The sequence below is a fragment of the Carcharodon carcharias genome, chromosome X (assembly GCF_017639515.1).
Source record: "Carcharodon carcharias isolate sCarCar2 chromosome X, sCarCar2.pri, whole genome shotgun sequence".
NCBI classification, from domain to species: Eukaryota; Metazoa; Chordata; class Chondrichthyes; order Lamniformes; family Lamnidae; genus Carcharodon; species Carcharodon carcharias.
Genome location: NC_054507.1, coordinates 20,418,419 through 20,445,141, shown reverse-complemented (window position 1 = coordinate 20,445,141; position 26,723 = coordinate 20,418,419). Strand labels below are relative to the sequence as shown.

The 26,723-nt window shown below is 41.3% G+C and overlaps 1 protein-coding gene across 1 annotated transcript; it reads right to left on the bottom strand.

The window, feature by feature from the left end:
* Positions 1–369: 369 nt before the first annotated feature.
* Positions 370–23,698, bottom strand: LOC121273331 (GTP-binding protein Rheb-like). Its single transcript, XM_041180472.1, has 8 exons — positions 23,583–23,698; positions 22,272–22,343; positions 17,784–17,851; positions 16,200–16,282; positions 14,905–14,961; positions 8,585–8,632; positions 4,319–4,400; positions 370–456 (listed from the first exon to the last, which is right to left on the bottom strand). Exons 1-8 carry the CDS (start codon positions 23,632–23,634, stop codon positions 370–372), a joined length of 549 nt encoding a protein of 182 aa, XP_041036406.1. The 5' UTR covers positions 23,635–23,698.
* Between the last annotated feature and the right edge of the window lie 3,025 nt (positions 23,699–26,723).

Sequence of the window (26,723 nt, the reverse complement as noted above, 5' to 3'; positions counted from 1 at the left end):
AAAGGTAGTTCATTAATGTAAAGCATGCTGCAATAAAACTACTTTATAATTAATTCTGCAGTGTAAAATTGGCAATTTTCCCTCCTCTCATTACAGAATACCTTTCAGAATGTTTTGGAAACTACTAGTCTATGCCAGGACTAGCATATCATAAACTGTAAAGAATGGCACAAATGACCAATACAGAACTAATGTAACAACTCAAGTGATCTAGTAAATCAAGCTGATTAGTGCAAAACAGTTGTAGTGGACCTCTGTGCTGTTACTTTGGCTGTAGGCAATGATTCACCAAACAATTAGATTTCAAAACAAACTCATAGGTGCCTCCCTTCTTCACGACCCAGAGGAACGTCATTTCCATAAACCACACTACATCATGTCACATTTCCTGTCCTGTGTGTACCCATCTGCCTTTTCAATTTCTTGGATCATCATTTTGAAGATTTCCACTGTAGTCTGAAAGAGAAAAGCAATTCAATAATGTTCAACACTTTAATATTGCCTGCTCTCAAGGGTAACAGTGTTTAAATACTGTGGCACAGAGATGCCAAACATAGGACAGTGGATGGCTGCCCCTTGCCTTTTGATTTAAAAGTTAGCTCTATAGCTCTCAGTATTGTGCGACTGGTTCACATCCAAAGCACAAGTTTTGAATTGCACATGCGATGTAACCTACATGTCACAGTACAGGAACAGATACTGATTTGGGCCATTTCATACCCATCTGTACAACAGTGGTTCTGCTGGGAAACTACCAAAACTTACCACCAATTCACTTCGGCTGTGTACATAATTTAACATTTCACCTCAATATCAGCAGTCATGAGCAGCTAGCAGCTAACAGCTAAATTCACCTCTATGTGCAGCACTTGTTCAGCTCCCTTCAGAAGGCAATGATCGAAATGCAGAGTTCATAGAATCGTAGGAAGTTTAAGGCACAGAAAGGACAGTTGGCCCATTGTGTCTGCACCAGCCGAAAAATGAGTCACCCAGACTAATCCCATTTTCCAGCATTTGGTCCACAGTCCTGCAGGTTACGGCACCTGAGGTGCATATCCAGGCACCTTTTAAATGAGTTGAGGGTTTCTGCCTCTACTGCCCTTTCAGGCAATGAGTTCCAGACCCTTATAAACCACTAGGTGAAAACATTGTCCCCAACTCCCCTCTAATCTTTCTACTCATCACTTTAAATCTATGCCCCCTAGACACTGACCTCTCTGCTAAAGTAAATAGGTCCTTCCCATCCACTCTATCCAGGCCCCTCAAGTCTCCCCTCAGCCTCCTCTATTCCAAGGTGAACAACCCCAGCCTATCCAATCTCTCCTCATAGCTGCAATTTTCCAGTCCTGGCAACATCCTCGTAAATCTCTTCTGTACCCTCTAATGCAATTACATCCTTTTCGTAATGAGATGATCAGAACTGCACACAGTAATTGTGGCCTAATGTAGTGCAGTGAAGTGTAGACAATTGTGTTCTATATAGTTCCAACATAATCCCTCTGCTCTTATATTCTCTGCCTCGGCTAATGAATGAAAGGACCCCATATGCCTTCTTAAACACCTTATCGACCTGTCTTGCTACCTTCAGGCATCTGTGGACATTCACTCCCAAGGTCCCTCACTTCCTCTACACCTTTCAGTATCTTGCCTTTTATTGTGTCTTGTTTGACCTCCCCAAATGCATCACCTCACACTTCTCTGGGTTGAATTCCATTTGTCACTTTCCTGTCCACCTGGCTAGTCCGCTGATATCTTCCTGCAGTCTACAGCAATCCTCCTCACTATCAACTGTGCGGCCAATTTCTGAGTCATCTGCAAACTTCTTGATCATTCCCCCTACGTTTACGTCCAAATCATTAATATATACCACAAAAAGCAGGGGACCTAGTACTGAGCCCTTGGGAACCCCACTGGAAACATGGAGAATGACCTAACCCACAATAAACCCACCTGGCCCCATGACCAAGAATATTTAAAAGAAAAAACGTTGGACAAGAAAAGTCCATTTAGCGTGTCAATCTGAAGTTACAAGATAAAGGTGCTTGCGAGCACAAGTAAACTAACAACATACACCATGGAAACAGATGGAGTTCGGTTGGGGCTGGTCCAATAATATTAGACCCCAAGGCTGAACTGTTAACAGTGGACAAAGATCTCCCAATAAAAGACCAGGCTGTTCCTATTTCATCCACACGTTTCCCCCCAACCACCCCAACATCAAATCACACACGCTACTCAGTACTGTGTGATGTCAAGTATATTATTCTGTTGCTAAAATGGAGCTGTGGTTGAGCTCACCTGTCCCTTTAAGGCACAACTTTCTAATCGCTGAATCTGAGATGAACCAGAGTTCAATTGGTGGTTGGTGAAAGAGGTTTACAGGAGGGAAGCTGTGCATAAAATGTCCAGCTCCAGGTCAGAGGTAAAAAAACAGCCTGAAAAGACTTTTTTTCTGCATTTTTATAATCCTTTTGACACTTTGAAGGGCAACAGATGCTCTCCAAATTTTAATACAGATTAATGTAAGCAGCATGGGAAGTAAAAAGACCAGTGTTAACAACCATTCTGAACATGGTCACAGTAATATGAGCTTGATGGTGAATCACAAAAGGCTAGTATCCAGGTGTAGCAAGTAATTAGGAAAGCTGATAGAATATTATCGTTTATTGCAAGAGGAATTGAATGCAAAATTTGGGAGGGCATGCTTCAGTTATACAGGGCATTGGTGAGACCACATCTGGAGTACTGTGTATAGTACCGGGCTCCTTATTTAAGGAAGGATGTAAATGCATTAGCAGTTCGGAAAGGATTACTAAACTAATAGCAGAAATGGGCAGGTTATCTTATAAGGAAAGACAAGGCTTGTTATCTGCTGGAGATTAAAAGAGCCAGAGGCGAGTTGATTGAAACATAAAAGATCCTGAAGAGTCGATGTGGAGAGGATGTTTCCTCTTGTGGGAGAATCTAGAACTAGGGGTCACTGTTTAAAAATAAGGTGTTGCCCATTTAAGACAGAGATGAGAAGGAATTTTTCTCAGGGGGTGGTGAGTCTTTGGAACTTCCCTCCTCAAAAGGCAGTGGAAGCAGAGTCTTTAAATGCTTTCAAGGCAGAGGTAGATCAACTCTTGATTAACAAGGGGTGAAGGGTTACCGGGGTGGGGGCGTAGGCAGGAGGTTACAGTCAGATCAGCCATGATCTTATTGAATGGCAGAGCATGCTCGAAGGACCAGGTGGCCTACTCCTGGGCAGGCGGTGGCATAATGGCATCATCACTGACTACTATTCCAGAGACCCAGGGCAATGCTCTAGGGACCCGGGTTCGAACCCCACCATGGTAGATGGTGAAATTTGAATTCAATATAAAAAAAATCTGGAATTCAAAGTCTGATGACAACCATGAAACCATTGCCAATTATTGTAAAAACCCATCTGGTTCACTAATGCCTTTAGGGAAGGAAATCTGCCATCCTTACCTGGTCTGGCCAACAGGCGACTCCAGACCCACAGCAATGTGGTTGACTCTTAAATGCCCTCTGAGCGAGGGCAATTAATGCTGGCCTAGCCCGCGATGCCCACATCCAATGAACGAATAACAAAAAAATGCTCCTACTCTTAGTTCATGTGGTGTCATAGCCCACTCAAAACTGTTTGGGATCAACTTTTATGAATCCATGCACAATTTCAAATTGATAACTGTCTGCACATAAAAGCTTTTAATGTCTTGTTGATGTTGAAACAGAGGTATTGTGGACCAGAACACTAAATGTGGAGACGCAATTGATAATTCTGGACTACTGCAATTGTCAGGTAATGCTTAGTTTTGCTTTACATTTAAGAACTCAGCAGTTAAAGAAGTTTAATTCTTTCAATTGGGCATCCAAGAGAATTTCCCAATCAAGGATGCACAGAGTGCATTTGTCCTGTACTCAAAAAAGGCCCTAAAAATTATGCATCTGGGAACAGTAGACAAGTCAAGGTAGATAAACAAAATACTTGAAAAGGAAACCTCTTTTGGGGGTGGGGGGTGGAAAGAGGCACGCAGTAACCGCATTGCAGAGCTTCTACCACGTGTAGTTCAGCACACTCCAGTTCCCCATACATTTATGATTGTGCCCCAAGGTTAACAGATAGACTTAAAGTGAAAATGTGAGGAACAGTCTCATAGTCACTGGTCTGGAATCCATGAATCCAAACTAAAACAGCACCAGCGTAAAAGTAGTTTTCGATCTAAACACTCTTGCTAATCTACTACTATATTGCCTCCTTTGGGAAATGGGAACATGCAGGCTATCAACTTTTCTCTCCTTAGTCACTTACATCATTCTGTTTTGCTGAGGATTCCAAGAATGCAGCCCCCCAGGAATCTGCAAGTTTTTTCCCTTCTTCAGTCTGCACCACCCTATGGAAACAGGAGTAAATGACAATGTAAACCAATGCAATTCTTCTTCAGAAAGAATGTCTTTGTTCAAGGGTTTTTCTTAAATTTAAAAAACAAAAAAACACCCAGTTTATACAAAGAAAAAAATGTTTGAGTTTCAGTTAGGTCTTACAATTGGAAGCATTTACTTCCTCCATCCCCACAAAAACATCTCCCCTCTTTTCCCAAAGACTGATTACTGTTAGTGTACTGGTCTCCAAGTTCGAAACAACATAACTGGCAATTCACACATGGACTCAAACAAATGTGAGGAATACATGCTGGGGAAGAGGAAAAGAACACACACAGGTAAACCACACTTAGCAACAAGGTAGTATCAGGAGCTGGAACCCTGGCTGATTCTGCCTCTTCCCTAACCTTGGAAGCATAAAAGGCCAGTTGTAACCATACCCCCCTCCTCCCCCAGCTAACTCAATGCTGACCAATGATAAAACCAGAGAACTTCCCAGTCTATATGAGTTAGTACAACATTATATGATTACATATTGCTCTGGAAACATTTATAACATTAGTTATAGGTAACCACCATATCTTATCAACAGCTCTAGACAATGGATGCTAGTCGGTTTCGTATCCATACAAGCCAACCATCCGCAGACAGTCAATGACTTGCAGTCCAGTGTGTTCACATTTTTGGTCTGCCATAACATCAATGCCCATTCCATCGTGGTCTTGTTCAACGATGCACCCATGTTGCAGATCAGTTATGCAGTATGTATCAAACTACCATGATGCCGGATAGACTTGGGCAGGAAACCACCAGATTACGTCCAGGTATCAGAATCGTCAATGGAGGGCATCAATAACCTACTTGATGAAGGCTATAGTTGACGTATGGACCTGACAGTAATGCAGTTTGACTGACGAGTATGGGTAACCAACAGAAGTCACTAGCCAAGTGTGCAAGGAATAGCCCTTGTCCTAAGATTGGTGCAAGATAAAAGCATCATGGCAGCTGCTAGGAAAGTGGGCATACAGCATCATGATTTGCTCCTGGTGAGCATATATCAGCTGCACCTGGTGATCATATATCAGTTGCACATTAATGGAGTGGAAGCCCTCAATTCATGAAAGCAGGAGTTTACATGCAGCACCCACATGGATGCAGCCAATGACACCCTGGACTTGGTGAATCTTGTATTCTATGCAAATCCAGCTCTATCCTGCTGTTTCTGGAAGTCAATTGAGGCAAATGAAAGCATTTGCTCTATGGCATCAGTCACCTAAACAAAAGCATGAGCTACAAGATTGACTGATGTTGCCAAAATCCCCTCTGGTTGTCGCCAGAGACAAAGACGTTCAGAGCTAGTGACCTTGACTGCAAAAAGCAATGTTGTACTCTGTGACAATTGGTTGCAGGTTTTGTTGCAAGGCAACAAATCAGACAACCTCCTCAGAGGATTGAAGCCTTCATATGGACTGCTCCTCAGAGAGCTGCAGGTATGTTGTTCAGGGACCACAGACTCAATTGGGAGGGTAAAGATCCCTGCAAGCATGCCTCCATCAATTTTGCTCTCCCTCCACCTGCTCACTTATGTTGCAGTGAAATTCCCAGAAGGATTCCCTCATGAAAAAATAAATGCAATGCTAGAAATCCCTCAAGAGTTCAGAACATTATAAAGTGACAAGCACTGTGAAATTGTGCAAGCAGGAAGAAAAAAAAAACAGAACTATTGAATGCAAGCAAAATGTCTGCAGTTTTACCCCAGAGGAGATCCCTTAATTTAAATATATCAGTGGAAATGGCTGCCTCTTGACCACTACATTTCATGGGTGGGATTAGGAACTGATGGTAGAAATAAAAACAGTTTTGGGGGAAGTGTGGCTGTGTATGTGTCATCAGACCCCAATTTCCATTTATTAATAAGGGCTCTGCCTGTTTTGTGCAGGAGCTCCAGGTCAAGATCTGTCTGAAAATCAAACAGGCATTTAAAAAAAAAGCTATTCTGGATTCTGATTCCAGCACTGTTTCTGGTTGGACATTTTATCTTAAATTCTAATCTCTTCCTTTGTTCTTTTTGGCGATCTCAAATGTCTACCCCTAGTTACCGACCAGTGTAACCTTCAGTTAACAGTACAGTTTATCAGCACCTAGCAGATCTCCACTAGATGATAAGCTTAACGTTCTTTGTTCTAATGAAAGGAGTCCCACTTCCTGATACCAGGGCTAAGAGTGAATAGTTTTAAGGAATGGCTAGTGAATCTCATTTGCACACTCCACGATCTTCACATCATTTCTGAAATAAGGCACCCAAAACTGGCCACAATCTTAACTGGTCCCTTCAGAAAGTTGACCTGAATTATTAACTGTTTTTCCACAGATGCTGCAAGACCTGAGCATTTCCAGCATTTTCTGTCTTTATTTCAGTTTTCCAACATCTCAAATTACTGCTTTCCATTCTCTAATCTTTAACCAACTTCCTATTCACACTACCACATTCCCTAGAATGCTGTGTACCTCAATTTTAAAAAGCTATATGACATCTTATTTAAGACCATTTGAAAATCCATATAACATTCAGCTCAATTCCTTTCACAATAGTCTAATTTCTTCAAATAACTCAAATTTGTCACATGTCTGGCTTTTAAGAAAATCCATGTTCGTTGTTGTCCACAATTAACCCAAGACTTTATAGACTACCATTAATTTCATCCCATATTAAGGCCTCTACAAGCTTGTCCATCAAAGTTAAGCTGAAAGGTCTACAGCTACCTGGTTTATCCTTTTTTGACAGAGGCTTTACACTGGCAAACCTTCAGTCCAGTAGCACAACTTCCACATCAAAGGATATTTGAAAGATCGTGGTCAGAGCCTCAATTTTTTTGGACTCTGACTTCCCTCAGTACTTCAGAATCCATTGTTTCAAGGTCTGATGCCTATTTTATTTGGAGTTTCAGCAAATTTTCTTTTTGAAACATTAATATCTCATTGTATCCGATTGCTCCACCCCCTTATCTTGTACCCAATAATTTCCCCTACCATGCTCTTTGTTTAAAGAAAAAGGTAGAATATTCATTTAACATTGCTGCCATTCCTTCATCCTCAATGGGAAGATTACCTCTTATTTTTTTTCTCCCCAATTAGTTTGCAGGCTCTGAGTGGTATTGGCAAGGCCAGCATTTATTACCCATCCTTACCTTCAAGGCAGCAGTGGTGAGTCATCATCTTGAATGGCTGCAGTCCATATGAAGGTGCTCCCACAGTGCTGTTAAGTCAGGAGCACCAGGACTTCAACCCAGCGACAGTGAAGGAACAGCGATATAATTCCAAGTTAAGGTGGTAAGTGGCTTGGAGAGGAACTTGCAAGCGGTGGTGTTCCCATGCGTCTGCTGCTCTTGTCCTTCTAGGTGGTAAAGGTCGCAGGTTTGGAAAGTGCCATTGAAGGAGGCTTGGTGAATTGCTGCAGTGCATCTTGTAGATGGTACACACTGCTGCCAGTGTGCACCGGTGGTGGAGGGAGTGAAAGTTTAAGGTGGTGGGTAGGGAGGCAGTCAAGAGTACTGCTTTGTCCTGGCTGGTGTTGAGCTTCAAGTGTTGTTGCAGCTGCACATCTAGGCAAGTGGAAATTATTTCATCAAACTCCTGACATGTGTCTTGTAGAGGAGAGGGGTGTTTGGGAGAGTCAGCAGGTGAGCCACTTCCTGCAGAATATCCAGTCTCTGATCTGTCACTTAAGTGGTTAGTCCAGTTTAGTCTCTAATTAATGGTAACCACCAGAATGGGATGACATTGGATAATGTCCTACCCCTTCATGCTTATAAAGCCCTTTATTACTTTCTCTATATATCTTTCATACCACCTCTTTGCCTTTCTAATCTACTTTGTTTCTTCTCTATATTCAGCTTGATTTTTTTTTTTTGCAGTTCTCCCTCACTCTGGTATCATTATCTTTCACTATTCTCTCTTCCCCTTTTTTGATTTTTCCTAGATATTTCCCTACCTTTCCATTATCTACATCCCTCACTTCATTCTCTAGAACTAAATCAAACACAAGACTAAAAAGAAGTGTGTTCTAAACATATTATTCTATTCTTTGCCACTCTCATTACTTTTGTTCCAGTCTACCTTGGGATAATTAAAGTCACATTAGCATAGCAAGACTTCACATAGAAAACAGGGCTACTAAGCAAGTAAAACTGCATACCTTTGTTTTGAAAGATCTCTCTTATTTGCAACAAGCACTGTTGGTATTCTAAAGGATGGAGAGAAAAGAACAAACAGTAGTTTTGTCTGCAATATGAAAAATCAAATGAAGCATCAGAATAGTAATTTTCTTCTTCAGAGACCAGTACACCCAAGTCTGCAATAGGCCATACTAATTCCCACATTTGCTCATCTGCAGGAACCCTACATTTTCTTTTGCTAAAACTTGGATAACAGAAGCCTCTCAGTACCAGCTAATGAACAACTCTGTTCAAAAGTATACTTATACTCAATTAATGTCAAGTTGAAATCAAGTATAAATTTATTGTAGCGCTTGTGATGTACTTACCACACTTCCATTTTGAGACTATAGCATACCGCAGCCAAGCACTTCAACACTGGAGAGCATTCCCAGTTGCAATACCACTCAATGCTGTATTAATATCACAGAACCCCTTAAAGAAATGGTTCAGTAATATTGGCCAAGGCTCCTGGTGTTATGAAAGCCGCCCCATTTAAATTATGAGCAGATTCCACAGTCCAAAAACAACTGCATCAGCTTGCTTTTACATATGAAGTTGTTTTAAGACATCATTGATTCAAGCCATTTAATAGCTGGCAAGATACACGCTGATCAGGAAATAAAACAACACAGAATAACCATCACTGGCATGTCATAGAGGTCGACAGCACAGAAAAAGGCCCTTCGGCCCATCAAGTCTGTGCTGGTCAAACAAGTACCTAACTATTCTAATCCCATTTTCCAGCACTAGGCCCATAGCCTTGTATGCCATGGCATCGCAAGTGCACATCCAAATACTTAAATGTTATGAGGGTTTCTGCCTCTACCACCCTGTGAGTTCCAGATTCCCACCACCCTCTGGGTGAAAAAAATTCTTCCTCACATCCCCTCTAAACCTCCTGCCCCTTACCTTCAATTTATGCCCCCTGGTTATTGATCCCTCCGCCAAGGGGAAAAGTTCCTTCCTGTCTACCCTATCTATGCCCCTCAATTTTATGCACCTCAATCATGTTCCCCCCTCAATTTCCTCTGCCCCAGGGAAAATAACCCCAGTCTATCCAATCTCTCCTCATAACTAAAACTCTCCAGCCCAAGCAACATCCTGGTAAATCTCCTCTGCACTCCCTCCAGTACAATCACATCCTTCCTATAATGCGGATTCCAGAACTGCACACAATACTCTAGCTGTGGCCTAACCAGCATTTTATACAGTTCCAGCAGAACCTCCCTGCTATTATGTTCTATACCTCAGCTAATAAAGGCCAAGTATCCCATATGCCTTCTTAACCACCTTATCTACCTGTCCCACTACCTTAAGGTGGACATGTACACCAAGGTCTCTCTGATCCTCTGTACTTTCCAGGATCCTACCATTTATCGTGTATTCCCGTGCCTTGTTTGTCCTGCCCAAGTGCATCACCTCACACTTATCTGGATTAAATTCCATTTGCCACTGATCAGCCCGTCTATATCCTCCTGTAATCTAAGGCTATTCTCCTCACTATTTACCACCCCACCAATTTTCATGTCATCCTCGAACTTACTGATCAACCCTCCTACATTCAAGTCTAAATCGTTTATATATACCGCAGACAGCAAGGGACCCAACACCAATCCCTGTGGAATCCCACTAGACACAGGCATCCAGTCACAAAAACACCCCTCAACCATCACCCTCTGCTTCCTGCCACTCAGCCAATTTTGGATCCAATTTGCCAAATTGGATTCCATGGGCTCTTACCTTAGTTATTAGTCTCCTATGTGGGACCTTATCAAAAACCTTGCTGAAGTCCAAGTATACTACGTCAAATGCATTGCCCTCATCTACACACCTGGTCACCTCTTCGAAAAATTCAATCAAAATGGTCAGACAAGACCTCCCCTTAACAAAACCATGCTGACTGTCCTTGATTAATCCCTGCCTCTCCAAGTGTAGATTAATTCTGTCCCTCAGAATTGCTTCTAATGGTTTCCCCACCACTAAGGTTAGACCGACTGGCCTGCAGTTCCCTGGTTGGTTGCCTGCAAAATGCAGGAATTTCTGGTAGTAGCAGTGCTGTCTCATTTACCTTTCAGCATTACAACATAAATTGGCAATGTACTGCCATTAAGAACTCTAAGAATTCTACATTTCCTAGGTTTCTAAGTCTCTGATCTGGCTCAAGATTCAAGTCAAAAGTCCCAAAGCGAAATAAAGAACAGACTGCAGCAATACAATTGCCTAAAAGAACTGCTTAGTGTAAGTACTCCATTCAACACCCGAGATTGGAGAATTGAGACTTTTGATTTCAGGTCATAATGGCAATCCATTAACTATAGGTTGACAAAGTTCAATTTCCCCTTCGCCAGCTCCAAGATTCAAAGTTCAATGGTAGCTAATAGGCAGATTTACATTTTGGAGAGAGAATTGAAAGTAAAACAGTGGTAATCTATAATATTTTTCAATTGTACATACTCCAATTTAGCCTTACATCTTGTCTACATTTGATCAAAATATCTCAGCTACTTCCATGCACAGAAGGCACAAGTGAGTGAATGCAAGAAAGTATCTACTTACATGTATATCCTCACTACTCACCTGCACATCTGGCAAATACACGGACGTTCAAGAGGTGGAGCATAATGCGGAGATGATGGCCGGCTGAGGGTTGAATAAATTATAATTATTATTACTGACACTTGAAAGATTCCTTCCTTCTGAATTATTCCTTCCAGTGGACAGTGGTTATAGCTTGTGCTGAGTAGGCCAACATACCTATCCAAAACAGATATCATCTTGCACTGACAAATCATTACTATATCACTGTCACCCTTACCAGATAGAAGGAAAAAAGCCATGCAATGTACAGACAAACTGTTATGTTGCATCTGTCCACTCCGTTTGTATGAGCTGCATTAATAGCATGCATTTATAGGCATCATTAAAAACACTTGCATACATTTTTCATGCCCTACTCTAATAAAGTGATATTAAAGAACAGTTAAATGCATTCTGCACCCATTCCCTCATGCATAATGTTCATTTAAGCTATTTAAAAAGCCATGAAGTCTCTGAACCAGAATAACTGGTCCTTTTAGGGTTCAAAAACCTTTTGTGGCCACTTTAAATCTAGAGGTTTCCAACTACGGTCATGGTCACACATTACAAAGGAGTTGCATTTCCCCCTCTTCACTCATTTTGTCAAAGTTTGATGAATGTGATGGTTAACCCTTTAAAGAAGCATGGCAACATTTTACACTGCACAAGAATGGCATCCAATGAAATGCTCTGAATGCCACAATACTTAGGGTCACTGAGTTCAAGAGAGGCTCTGTAAATCAGGGTTAATTTGTTCTCAGGCTATGGTCTGGGGGAAATGTGCACCAGGGTTTTGTTCTGTAATTATACATGAGAACACTAACTCACCATCCTGGCTTGGAAATATATCACCATTCCTTCACTGTCGCTGGGTCAAAATCCTGGAACTCTCTCCCTAACAGCACTGTGGGTGTATCTACACCACATGGACTACATCTGTTTAAGGCAGCAGCTCACTAAGGGCAATTAGGGATGGGCAACAAATGCAAAGCCCACATCCCATAAGTGATTTTTTTTTTAAAAAAGTGTGTTCACAATCGTAGAAGCCAACAGGTGATTATCAATGAGCAAGCTGCTTACTTTTATAGTCCACTCAAAATCTATAGCAGCCACAAAATGTTTTTGTGCATCACAAGCAAGCCAAATCACTCCTGATCTCTACTATTACAGACAGAAGGCACAATGACCTGTGCTGGATTGAGTGTGGAGAGTATAACAGAAACTGTAGGAAGATTTATTTAAACAGTACAATCTTTTAAAGTATCATAGCTGAAAAACAGATACTCAAATCCTAGTATTTATTAGGCACCCCATAGACAAAGACCCCATAGACAAAGACAACAATTAACATTTAATTAAGTGTTTCCCACCCATCTCTCCTGAAGGTACTGAATTACTCTCTCATATGTTCCATGGGCACCAGTCACCCTCCAGTATCTTGCCCAAGTGGATGTTCTTCATGTGCAAGCTTAAAAAATGAGGGACGGTAAGCTTGTCAGCTGTAGGAAAATCACAATCAAGCCAGACCCAACATGTGATGCACGTTCTAACAGAGATTATTAGATAGCCAAGAAAAATGAGAATCCTTATTTTTCTCCTCCATTACCTAGGGAATCCATATCGTTGCCTAAGCTGAAACCAAGAACCTTCTAGTCTGTATGGTTCAATCACACACCACCGTTCCCAACTGAGCCATGATCCATTCCACAGCCCTCCTCCACCACCATCCAATTGTTGACACCTTATTTCTGGTCCCAGCAGTTACCACATGATTTATAACTCCCTCGACTCAGGCACTATCTTCCTTTCAAACCTATCATCACCCCTTCCTCATAAAAATCCACCCTTGATCCATCTATCCCCTTCAACTGTTGCCTAGTTTCTCACTTCCCCTCCTTGTACAAGATCCTTTAACAGATCATCACCTTCCAGCTGCATGTTCACTTATCCCAGAACTCCCTGTCCAAATCCCTTCAATTTGATTTCCACCCTGCTCACAGCACCAAGACCACAAAATCATGAACAATGTCCTCCCCGACTCTGACACCATATCTCCTCAATCTCTCCAACATTCAACACATGCCACCCTCCTCCATGGAGCTTCCTCACATGGTCCCACTTCTGTGCATTACAATACAACTAGCACATCTCCGGGAATGGCTTCTTCTAGATTCCTTACATGGTTGCCTCTAGAGTTTCCACCAAGGATCCAGCCTTGTTCCCCTCTTCAATATCCCGCACTGACATCATCCATAGACACAAGGTCAGCTTCCACACTGATCCCACACCCAGCTCTGCTTCTCCCACCTCACTTCTCAACTTGAAAACCCTCTCCACGATGTCAGATTGCCTGAACGACACAGAGAGCCAGAATTTTACGATGGAACAAGGCAACTTAAGGCACAATTTTAGGGTACCTGCCAAAAACTGTGCAAGTTTGCTACCAACTCAATTGTCCTTCTGGTTATTCTCATTTAAGATGAAACAAACTCCATGCAACCTTCGCTTACTGTTTCACTCAGAGTTGAAATTAAAATCCCAAAATTTTATTCACTACAAATTATGCTTACTCCACTCTTCCATGACCTTACCTCCACTGAAACCCTCATTCATGCTTTCATCAATTCTACACTTGCTTGGGAGTCTATAAAGTGAAATTTTACGCACAGGACAAGCCTGCTTTTTATTATATACAGGCCCACTTAGGGCAGAAGGTATTAGATTCTGAATTAAAATATCACAAGCCACTGAACTTTTGAATTGAAGTTTAAAGCACCAGGACTCTATTTACCCTTCTAGGTGTTAATAACCCTCTGATAAACATAGAAAAACTTTGTAAAATTCCAGCCACTAACCATTGTGATATTGTGGCTTCTCCCAGTCTATCAATTCTCAGGATATAGAAGATGTGCAACATCTTTACAATAGCCGCTATTATATCAAGGTGCAGAGACTGAATGGCATTCCCTTCACAGGAAGGAATCTTTATGTAAACATCAATGATTTAGCTATTTGTTTTATAGCTCCAATTAGTTCCTGAAGCACAGCATTTAATGGTGGGAAAAGGACATGCAGAATTGTTTGCTGCAAAAACAAACTTACAAGGTCAACATCTGTGAAAGGAATGTAACAGTTGATAAGGAAAGATTCATTCCTTCAATTAAATAGAAGGTCTTTTCTCAGCTCATTAATTTACCCTAAATGTTTTCTTTCCTTTAGGAAAATGATGTACCTGGCAAAGGCAGAAGTCACGTGGGCTGTAGTTTAAGGTCTTAAAAAGAGAGGCAGGTTTTTTTAAAAATCCATTCATGGGATGTGGACATCGCTGGCTTGGGCCAGCATTTATGGCCATCCCTAATTGTCCTTGAGAACTAAGTGGCTTGCTAGGCCATTTAAGAATTAACCACATTGCTGTGGGTCTGGAGTCACATGTAGGCCAGACCAGGTAAATGCGGCAGATTTTCTTCCCTAAAGGGTATCGGTGAACAAAACGGGTTTTTACGACAATCAATAATGATTTCATGGTCATCATTAGACTTTTAATTATTGCATTCCCATTGCATATTCCCATTGTCAAGTGCACTCACTCTATCTGCCACTACAGTAGGTGCAGTGGTTAAGTGACCCATTGCAGAATGTAATCTGCTGGGCAGAGTCAGGTTAATGCAGGACCACTACTCAAATAAACCAGAAAAATATTACAAAAATCACCAATACTCACTGGATTTTTCCCACCATATCCAACAGTTTACTGTGAATTGCTTTAATCACTTCAAAACTGCAACAAAAAAAAAAATCCAAAAGGCAGACATCAGCAACAAAAAAAAATTTAAAAGTAGCCACTACTGTTATCCACGAGTAATCAGTGCATAAAATCCTTTCCATCCTCTGATGGCTTAGGACCAATAATCCTTTCAGATTGAAGAATTACGCAATGCCTCACTTTAGTCAGTCAAATTATTCTTCTCCTCCAGAGCAGGTAAACACAAGGTTTGATCATCAGCCTGTACCAAGTTTGCCAACAGCCACCAGGCAGACAGGGGGAGGTGCCCACTCCCTATCCAGATTAGTGACTCAACCTAGAATGCATTTGGGGCATGCCCGCAGCAGGCTCAACCACAATAGATCCCAAAGTCAAATAGTCTACCAACTCACTATTGAAACTTTGTATTAAGAATGGGCACATGGCTAAGGTTACTGGAGGAGAATTAAAAGCTTGCCATGGGTTAGGTTTATTTATAAACTAGCCCCACTGCAGAGGATTTCAAGTTCTGAAATTTCTAACAATTTAGCACACTCATATTCAGTTCATGCATTTGAGAATTATACGAAATGACACAACTGAAAAAACATTAAGGGAGATTAAAATATTAAAATTAACATGTAGGTATATAACACTAGCATGATATTGCTCTGGCATTTTTGTTCTCTTGCCTCCTTTATCCCATGAATTGATAGGCTTGGAGAAGCCACATTATCACTAATTAAAGTTGAAGCCTGAGATCAGCCACGATCATATTGAATGGTGGAGCAGGCTCGACAGGCAATATGGTCTACTGCTCCTATTTCATACTGTTGTAATCTAGCTGCTACTCCTGTTGAGATCAGATCAGCACAGCCTAAGAATTGTCCTATTTCGCATTATATGGTTCGGTGGTACAATAAGCAGTGTATTTACCCTCTGAGCCACAAGGGCACCTATCCATTTCAAAAAAAACAGCCCAACGTGTTGGAGGGCTAAATGATGAATTGTTGTAAGTCAGGTATCCTTTTATTTCAAAAGACGAGTCCAAATCAGACTATATAGATGTATGGTGGAGCAGAGAGAGTTTTATTTTGCATTAGACCTGCACTATAAATGCCCACATAAACTGAAATAAATCAAGTATCAACTTCCATCAAAATCAAGGTTTCTTTGGTTCCTTAAATGATGTGCTTAAATCTAAGATTAACCGATTTGTTAAAAATTAGAATTACTTCCATCTAGTTCTGAGTCATTTAACATGGATTACTCACCTCTTCATTGAGGTTACAGAGTAAACCAAAACATAGCCGTGAACATCCATAGTGTGGGACCGGCTGAATATAGAGTATTCGTCCTAAAAGCAGAAACAAAAAAAACGTAAGAGAAAAAAATGAAACTTCAGTTAGGGTGTCAAGCAAGTGAAATGTGGTTCAAACCAAAAAGAGGAGGCAACACAAACCAGGTACTGAAAGGCTGAAAACAAGCAAGCCTTTTCAGGATGATAGACACATTCCTACAACATGCTAAGTACACAGGAAAAATCTATCACATTCCATTTTCCAAACCTGATGCTAGCCCATACATCAAATTGCAGCGTCCAGCTCAATGGAGTACTGCAGAGTACTTAACTCGGAAAATTTGGTGATGAGGGATAGGTGCTGTTCAGGTCGTTTACAGAGCAGTGGTCTAAGTGAGGGAGGAGACAGCAAGACCCGGTGAATAGCTTTTAAGTGTTTCCAATAGTTGTGAAAGTAAAGGCACGGTAGGGAACGTCAGCCCCAAGGACTACACATCCTGTGCCACATGGGAAATCCTGGATATTTCTCGTGGCCTAGGCCACCACATTTGCAGGAAGTATCACCAACTAGAGCTTTGTGACTGGAAGACTGTTTCTAATGGAAAACAGTCTTTTGTGGTATATATCAATGATTTGGACTTGTATGTAGCAGATAAGATTAAGAAGTTTGCAGACAATATAAAAATTAGGCATGCGGTTGACAGTCAGGACTGCAGGAAGATATCAATGGACTAGTCAGGTGGGTGGAACAGTGGCAGATGGAGTTCAAACCAGAAAAGCACAAGGCATTGCATTTGGGGAAGGCAAACAAGACAAGAGAACACACAAGTGGTAGGATACTGAGAAATGTAAAAGAACAGAGGGAGCTTGGAGTGCATGTCCACATATCCCTGAAGGTGGCAGCACAGGTAGATAAGGTGGCTAAGAAGGTGGCCTTTATTAGCAAAGGCATGGAGTGTAAGGGCTGGGAGGTTATGCTGGAACAGTATAAAACACTAGTTAGGCTACAGCTGGAGTACCAGGTGCAGTTCTGGTCACCACAATATAGGAAAGATGTGATTGCACCAGAGAGAGAGTAGAGAGGAGATTTACAAGGATGCTGCCTGGACTGGAGAATTTAAGTTATGAGGAAAGATTGGATAAGCTAGAGTTGCTTTCTTTGGGAGAGTGGAGGCTGAGGGGCAATCTAATTGAAGTCTGTAAAATTATGAGGGGTCTAGATAGAGGAAGGACCTATTCTCCTTGGCTGAGAGGTCCATAACCAGGAGGCATAGATTTAGGGTAAGAGGTAGGAGGTTTAAAGGGGATTCGAGGGTACCTTTTTTTACTCCAAGGGTGATGGAGATCTGGAACTCACTGCCTGTAAGTATGGTAGAGGCAAAAACCTGCATTAAATTTAAAAAGTACTTAGATGTGCACTTAAAACGCACATAACCTACAAGGCCAAGAGACGGAAAGTGGGATTAGGCTGGATGGCTACTTGTTGGCCAGCAACACACACACAATGGGCCAAATGGCCTCCTTCCATGCTGTAAAATTCTATAATTCGAGCTCTCACCTGCCCAGCAGTATCCACCAGTTGCAGATAGAAGTCTTGTCCAGCAAAGTTTATAGTTTTATTAAAAGCTGCAAAATAGTTGAAAAAAAAACCATGAATAGGAAAAAGTAGGCATATATTTAAAAGATAGGTTGCATCCTGTGCTTGATAGCTGCACTTTGTTCTACCAATAAACCTGCAAATAAGGTATAGTATTTCAGCACGATTGACTCAAAGATCAGTCAAATGCAGACAACAGATAACACAGCAGTAGTTTAGTCTCTGGAGTAACACAAGAAGGTATCAACTGATATTGAAAAGGGGCCTAAGGCTGTAATGATGATCACATGTATCTGGTCAGTTTTAAATTTGCAGAAGACAGTCCAAAATTAGATTGGGAGATTGCAAATTCATGGATAGTACTGTGGTCTTTTGTCACATCCACACGTCTTCATAAAAGTGAATTACAAAAGCATCACTTGCAAGCAGCACCTACAAGCCATCAGCCATGTCTCAGTGGGTAGCGCTGTTGCCAGATTCAAGTTCAAGACCCACCCTAAGAGACTTGAGCACATAGGCTGACACTCCAATGCATTACCGAGGGAACATTGCATTGTCAGGATGCAATCTTTCAGATGAGACATTGAACCACGTGTTGCATTCTCAGGTAGACGGAAAAGACCCCATGACAAGACCAGGAGTCCTGGCCAATATTTATCCCTCAAGCTACACCTAAAACAAATTATTTGGTCATCATCACAGTGCTGTGTGCAAAATGGTTGTCACAAGTCTTACAACAGTGACTACATTTCAAAAGGGTTTTATTGGTTGTAAAGCACTTGAGATGTCTCAGTTGTGAAAGGTGCTAAATAATTGCAAGTTCTTTCTTTGATCAACATACAAGGCGATGTTGGATGGTTGGTAGAAATGGGTTTTGATTCACGGGGCACTGGCATCAGTACTGGAGCAAGTGGGAGTTGTACTGTTGGGGTGGCCTTCAACTGAACCATGCTGAGAGCAGTGTTCTGGCAAGTCACATAACTAGGGCGTAGGGAGGGCTTTATACTAAATGGTGGGAGGAAGGGATCACGCGAGAGGTGATGTGGTAAATCAAAGGGAAACAACAAGGTCACAGAGCAGGGTAGCAATTTGGGTAATCATAACCAGATTGTGGCAGGAAGGCACAGAGCATACAAAAAGTGCACTAGCAGATATGGCCAGAGATGGCAAAAAATGATAAAAAGACAATGTTAAAAGTTCTGTATCAGAATACATGCAGCATTTGTAACAAAATGGATGAATTGTTGGCACAGATAGAAATAAATATGTATGGCCTGATGGCTATTACAGAAGCGTGGTTTCAAGGTGACCAAGGCTGGGGCCTGAATATTGAAGGTACTTGACATTTTGAGAAGTCAGGAAGATAGGAAAAGGTGGTGGGGTAGCTCTGTGAATTAAGGATGTAATTGGTACAGTAATGAGAGATTGCCTTAGCTCAAAGAGCACCATGTGACATCAGTTTGCGTAGAGATAAGAAATAGGAAAGGTAAGAGGTCATTTGTGGGAGTAGTTTATAGGCCCCCTAACAGTGGTTACATGGTATACAGGAAGAAATAAATGGGATGACTTTAATCTACATGTGGTTTGGGCAAATCAGATTGGCATAGGTATCCTGGAAAATTAGTTCATAGAGTGTATTCGAGACAATTTCTTAGAGTAGTATGTTCTACAGCCAAGCAGGGAGCAGGCTATTCTAGATCTGGTACTGTGCAATGAGACAGGATTAATCAATAACCTCATGGTAAAGGACCCTCTAGATGACAGCAATCATAACATGATAGAATTTCACATTCAGTTTGAAGGGGAGAAACGTGGGTCTAAAACTAGTGTTTTAAACCTAAATAAAGGCAATTATAAGGGTATGAAGGAAGAAAAGGCACTAAAATGAACTGAGAAACTAAGTTAAAAAGGTAGGATTGTAGTGATGCAGTGACAGACTTTTAAGGAGATATTTAATAACTCTCAGCAAAGATTTATCCCAGTGAGAAAGAAAGAAGGATGCATCATTCATGGCTGAATGAGGAAGTTAAGGATGGTATCAAATTGAAAGAAACACTGTACAAATCTGCAAAGATTAGTGGTAGGTCAGAAGATTGGTTGAACTTTAAGAACCAGAAAAGAACGAGAAAAAAAAATGAAGTGGGAGAAAGTAGAGCATGCTAGAAAGCTCTAGTAATATAAAAATAACTAGTAAGAGTTTCTACAAGTATTTAAATAGGAAGAGATTAACTAAAGCTAGTATTGATCCTCTGGAGGGATAGTCTGGGGAATTGACAATGACAAACAAGGGAACAGCAGAGGTGTTGAACAGGTATGTTGTGTCTGTCTTCACTGTAGAAGACTTAGAAAACCTCCCAAAAATATTTGAAAATCAAGAGGTGTAAGGGCAGGAGGAACTTTAAAACAACCGCCATCACCAGGGAAAAGATGCTGGAAAAACTATTAGACCTAAAGGCTGACAAGTCCCTAGGACCAAATGGCCAGCATCCTAGGGTCTTCAAAGAAGTGGCTGCAGAGATAGTAAGGGCATTGGTTATAATCTTCTAAGATTCCTTAGATTCTGGAAGGGTCCCAGTGGATTGGAAAACAGCAAATACAACACCTTTATTCAAGAAAGGAGGAAGACAGAATAAAGGAAACTATAGGCCAGTTAGTCAAACATCTGTCATAGGGAAATTGCTATAATCCATTATTAAGCAGGTTACAAGATACTTAGGAAATCATTATGGGATCAGGCAGAGTCAACATGGCTTTGTGAAAAGGAAATAGTGTTTAACAAGCAAGGTGGATAAAGGGGAACCAGGTGTGTACTTGGATTTCCCCAAGGCATTTGATAAGATGCCACATCAAAGGTTACTACACAAGATAAGAGCACATAGTGTAGGGGGTAATATATTAGCCAATCAATCCTCTATGCTAACAGAAGCAAGGAGTAGGGATAAATAGGTCTTTTTCAGGTTGGCAAGCTGTAACTAGTGGAGTGCCAAGGGATCAGTGCTGAGGTCTCAACTATTTACAATCTATATCAATGACTTGAATGAAGGGACCAAATGTATGGTAGCTAAATTTGCTGATGACACCAAGATAGGCAGGAAGTAAATTGTCAACAGATGGTAAAAAGTCTACAAAGGGGTGTAGATAGGTTAAGTGAGTGGGAAGAAAATTGCCAGCTGACGTCTCATGTGGAAAAATGTGAACTTGCCCAGCAGCAGGAAGAATAGAAAAGCAGTATATATTTAAATAGAGACGCACAGCAGAACTCAGTTATACAGAGGAATCTGGGTATCCTCACATACTAATTTTCTAATTCATGTACAAGTGCAGCAAGTGATTAGGAAGGCAAATGGAATGTTAGTGTTTATTGCAAGGGGAATGAAATGTAAAGGGAGGGAAGTTAGTTTTACTGCAGCTGTACAGAGCCTTGGTGAGACCACATCTAGAATAGTGTATGCAGTTTTGGTCTCCTTACTTGAAAAAAATATATAATTGCATTAGAAGCAATTCAGAGAAGGTTCACTCAACTCATTCCTGGGATGAAGGGCTTATCTTATGAAGAAAGTTTGAACAGGTTGGGCCTATACTCATTGGAGTTTAGGAGAACGAGAGAAGATCTTGAGATGACTTGATCGGGTGGATACCCGGAGGATGTTTGCTCTTGTGGGATAGACTAGAACCAGGGAACACAGTTTAAGAACAAGAGATCTCCCTTTTAAGACTGAGATGAGGAAAATATTTTCCTCTCAAGAGTATTAGCCTATGGAATTCTCTCCCGCAGAGAGCAGTGGAGGCTGGGTCATTGAATTTATTGAAGGCTGAGTAAGACCAGATTTTTGATAGGCAAGGGAGTCAAGGCTATTGGGGGGTGGGGGGTGGGGGGGTGTTGCAGACAGGAAAGTGAAATTGAGACCACAACCAGATCAACCATGATCTTAAAGAACAGCAAAGCAGGCTCAACAGGCCGAACAGCTTACTCCTGCTACTAAGTTCGATGTCCTATGTCCCTAACTCATTGTTTGATAGCTTCTGCATACTCTTGCCTGAGGGGCATCTATTTCTTAAAATACACAGAAGCAGTTCAGTCCCACAAACACCCTATGAGTCAAAAAGGTAGCAGAATTCGTGTTCAAATCAGTTTGTGATAATCTGTTCCCATAAAGAAGGGGAAGGACACTGGTCGAAGACAGGTTCTGGATTTGTGTTGATGTCCCCAGTCAAATAGCCTGCCTTCATTGTCTAGGTCCACACATGAATTAGGATCACATGGGCAACATACCAGACAGAGACCAGAAGCACCCCAGCATTGGTCAACATCTTCAGGGGCGGGGCAGAGGAGAAAAAAAACTGCCAACACAGTCCCAGTCTCAGTGTTCACTCCAAACTTGCTCAGTCACCTTGTGAGGTCCTCAACGCTCAGTGATCTTTGCAGCACTCAACAAAGACCATACTTACTATTCTCAATTGTAGGGTCATAGCAATCGATGAATTGTCCTTCTACAAATTGGATTGTCAACGATGACTTTCCTACAAAAAGGAGTTTACAAAGTAATATATTTTAGAATGACAAGAATCTTTTAACATTTGTTGAAAAGTGGACATTAAAGCAGACGGACTGCACTTTTATTTTTCATTAAAAAGGAACCTACATAACAAGCACTACATTCACTTTGAGACAAATCGCCATTAAGAAATACAAGGTTTTTCCATTTAAAAAGCACATGGGCGTGTGCTAATTATTTTAAAACCATGTTAAGTTTTAAAAGATAATTTTTTTGTCAACATACGAACCTCTCTTCCTACCGCTCCCTCCCCCCGACCCCAACTAAAAGAGTGTAAGGGGCGCTTTTCCCTTTCAATGGCCAAGAGAATTATACTTATCTAACGGCTTCTAGCGCAAAACCAGTTTAAAATAATCTCACTTTAAAAATCACTGCGACTAGGGATCTGGTGGGAGATAACAGTCGCCAGTAAATATGATTCCAGTTACAATTCATCCACAACTGTAACTGGGCAACGGGCAAGAAAGGACACGTTCTCAGGCAACTCTGAACAGTTTCAAAAAAAATGTAGCGGGACTGGAATTTTCTCCCCAAATTACAGGCTAACTTTTCATTCTGGTAAAAGAAAACTCCTTGAAAGGGGGAAGGGGTAAATGTAGCAAGACTGGAATTTTCTCCCCAAATTACAGGCTAACTTTTCATTCTGGTAAAAGAAAACTCCTTGAAAGGGGGAAGGGGTAAATGTAGCAAGACTGGAATTTTCTCCCCAAATTACAGGCTAACTTTTCATTCTGGTAAAAGAAAACTCCTTGAAAGGGGGAAGGAGGGGGGAGGGGTAAATGTAGTGGGACTGAGATCAACAATGGGGAGAGGAAGGGTGCAGTCGAACATGGAGGCAGATAGGAAACAAGGCAGTGGTGAGAATGGTCTGGTCTAAACAAACAGGACCACCGAGCTTCTCCATTGGTGAAGCAAATGCGTTCCTTTCTACCCTGAATTTAAAGAAACAATACATAAGATTTACAGCCAGCGGATTCAATTACAAGCACCCATAAAAACTAATGGAATAAAAAAAACACATGACTGTACTAACAAACTAACAAAGGCCATTGTTTCTGGCTAGCAATATTTGACTGCATTTAGAATAAAATAATATTCAGAAGAAAATAATAGTGGAAACTTTACAACCACGCGGCGTCTCCATGGAGACGTCGTATCCCCTCGAGACCCCTCAGAAAAAACATAGAAATTCAAAAGCACTCACCAACTGATCTATACCCCAACACTGCAATCTTCCGAAACTTTAGCGGGGCCATTTATAGACGATTAGCTGGATTTTTATATCTATATCGAGTTTTGAATTACCCGGGCTTGTATTAGTCACGTGACCGGCTCGTTTCCACCCCTCCGGGAAAGAGCATCGGAGCTACTGAGGTGGTTTTTATCAGGTTCCCTCTTCCCGCGGCTAGTTACGAAAGCTTTCCTTCCGCTTTGCGACAACTACCCCTCTTTTTCCCTCACAGCAACCTTATTTAAAAAAACAAACAAAAAAATCCCCCCACAACAAACCCCTTCACGCACTTTACGGCAATGCCGTAAAGCATCGATCCACCCGCGCCACCTCCTGGGGAGATCTCACAGAGCAAGCGTGCGCTCGGGATGTGTGAAGAATCCTCCGTGTTTATTTAAAGTCCTTTCACCATGCCCCAAAAGCGATTAAAGTTCAGTTACCGTCGATACACAGACAATTTAAGTTCGTTTTTTGGAGGCATATCTGTAAAGTCTGCCAGAGAAGTGGAGTACAACTCTGTGCATTTTGAAACCAGGTTTAAAAAATGTATATTTCACCTCTTTTCTATTTTTACTTAGTTCTGTTGAGGAGTCATTCGGACTCTAACTAACTGTATCCCTCTCTACAGTTGCTGCCAGACCTACTGAGTTTTTCCAGGTATTTTTGTTTTTGTTCTAGATTTCCAGCATCCGCAGTATTTTGCTTTTTAAAAAATCTTTAATGAAATCCCTTGGACACTTATTAAATTTATACCTTGTTTCAATGTATTATGCCTCCACTCAGTTTAACCAAATTTATGTTGGTGTCCATCCCCCCACAAGCTTAATCACATGTACTCGCCCTGTTCCCATATCCGTTTGTTCCCCCTTACACCTAACTAATCTATTCTTAAACGTGGTTTCTGCTTCAATCACTAACTCTGGTGCTACATTCCACAGCCTGTCAACCTTCAGTGTAAAATACTTCCCCTGCTCTTTGTCCTAAATCTCTTAGTTTTATTTTATATTTAATCTTATATCTATGTCTCCTCATTCTAGGCCTCTCAACCTCTGGAAACACACTCTTCCATCCAATCTGTCCCATCTCTTCCTAATTTTAAACATCTCTCTCAAGTCCCCCTTTGGGGCTGACCAACTTTTGGAAAGTATGGAAACAAGAACTGTCAATCTAAATCATGATGCTCATAAAGCTATCATTTGCTCACATCAGCAAATCCTTTGTTCGAATAAGCGTCAGCCCTGGCTCAGTTGGTAGCATTCTCATTTCTGAGTTCAAGTCCCACTTCAGAACTAGAGTGCACACGTTTATGCTGATGCTCTGGTGCATTACTGAAGGAGTGCTGCATTGTCAGAGGTGCTGACTCTCAAACGAGTCGTAAAACTGAGGCTCCATTTGTCAACTCTAGTCAATATAAAAGATCAATCGTACTAATTTGAAGAAGGGGGGAGGAGTTATCATTGGTATCATCACCAATATTTATCCCTCAATCTTTATCACACAGAAAAGAATAGATTATCTGATCATTATCACATTGCTGTTTGTGAGAGTTTGCTTTGCACAAATTGGCTGCCATGTTTCCTACATTACAGCAGTGACTACATTTCAGAAAGTACTTCATTGGCTGTGGAGAGTTTTGTGGTCGTGAAAGGTGCTATATAAATGCAAGTCTTTATAAATTGGGGTCAAATGTATGTTTATTCAGAATGAAAGCTTGGGAGCATCTGATCTGATCATCTTTAATGTGGAAAAGAGTAGCTTTGAATAACATTGAGAAGTATTAGTGACCAAACACAAGACCCAACAACTATAATCAGATCCAAGTCACTCACCATCCTGGCTTGGAAATATATTGCCATTCCTTCACTGTAGCTGGGTCAAAATCCTGGAACTCCCTCCCTAACAGCACTGTGGATGTACCTACACCACATGGATTGCAGTGGTTCAAGAAGGTGGCTCACCACCACCTTCTCAAGGGGCAATTAGGGATGGGCAGCAAATGCTGGCCTTACCAGTGACACCCACATCTCATGAGAGAATAAAAATGATAAAGTGACACGCAGAACTAAGGTATTTGGCCAGAACAGAAGGCACTAAATCTGATAGTGATACAAACTTTTTTTGTGCATTATAGAACTCGGATTGAGAGATGCTCTTTCTCTATTCTTCAACATTGGCCACGGACTGATTAAATCATTAAATCTAATCTCTGGTTCCATAGAAACTGGTTTTTCCCCAGTACAGGGTTGCTGGATAGTGATCAGGAACAGGAGGGCCATTTAATTTTCTCATGGTGCCCAGGCTAATTGTCGCACCTCTTTGTTATGCTGATAGATATCAGCTAATTTAGCGTAGACTGGAGATTGAACTCAAAACATTTCCAGTCTATGTGGCTCCACTACTCAATGAATAATTCATTGCCCCATTGGGAAACATTGTCTCACTCTTATGGTCACACTGTTAAAGTATGCTTTTATTCTCCTCTGTTGCTCTTCATACAGTTTTTTTTTCCTCCTCTGCTCCAGTGTGTGAGATGTAGGGAGGGTTGTTCCTATTGGGGGGTACTGTGGTCAGATCCTTCAGGCCCTGAGACCATTGTTGGTTCTTTGAGATTAGCAGGTGAAAATCCCAACATTGCTACACTGCAAGATCACAGTTGGATAGATGTCATTACCATGTCAAAAACAGAATTACCTGGAAAAACTCAGCAGGTCTGGCAGCATCGGCGGAGAAGAAAAGAGTTGATGTTTCGAGTCCTCATGACCCTTCAGCAGAACTGAGGAATCAAAACGTCAACTCTTTTCTTCTCTGCTGATGCTGCCAGACCTGCTGAGTTTTTCCAGGTAATTCTGTTTTTGTTTTGGATTTCCAGCATCCACAGTTTTTTGTTTTTATCTCTGTCATTACCATGTAACAGATTCTGGGGAGTGCTACTACCAATAAACCATGTGGCATCATGATGACAGCCCCTTACCCTTATGTTTTCTTTCCATCAACATCATGAAGAAAATGAAAGCATAACACAAAGTTTCATAACTTATCATTATAAGACACTCAAAATTGTTTTCACTGCATCCACTGCTTCCTCTTTTATAGTGGTAGGCAGGAAAGTGGAGT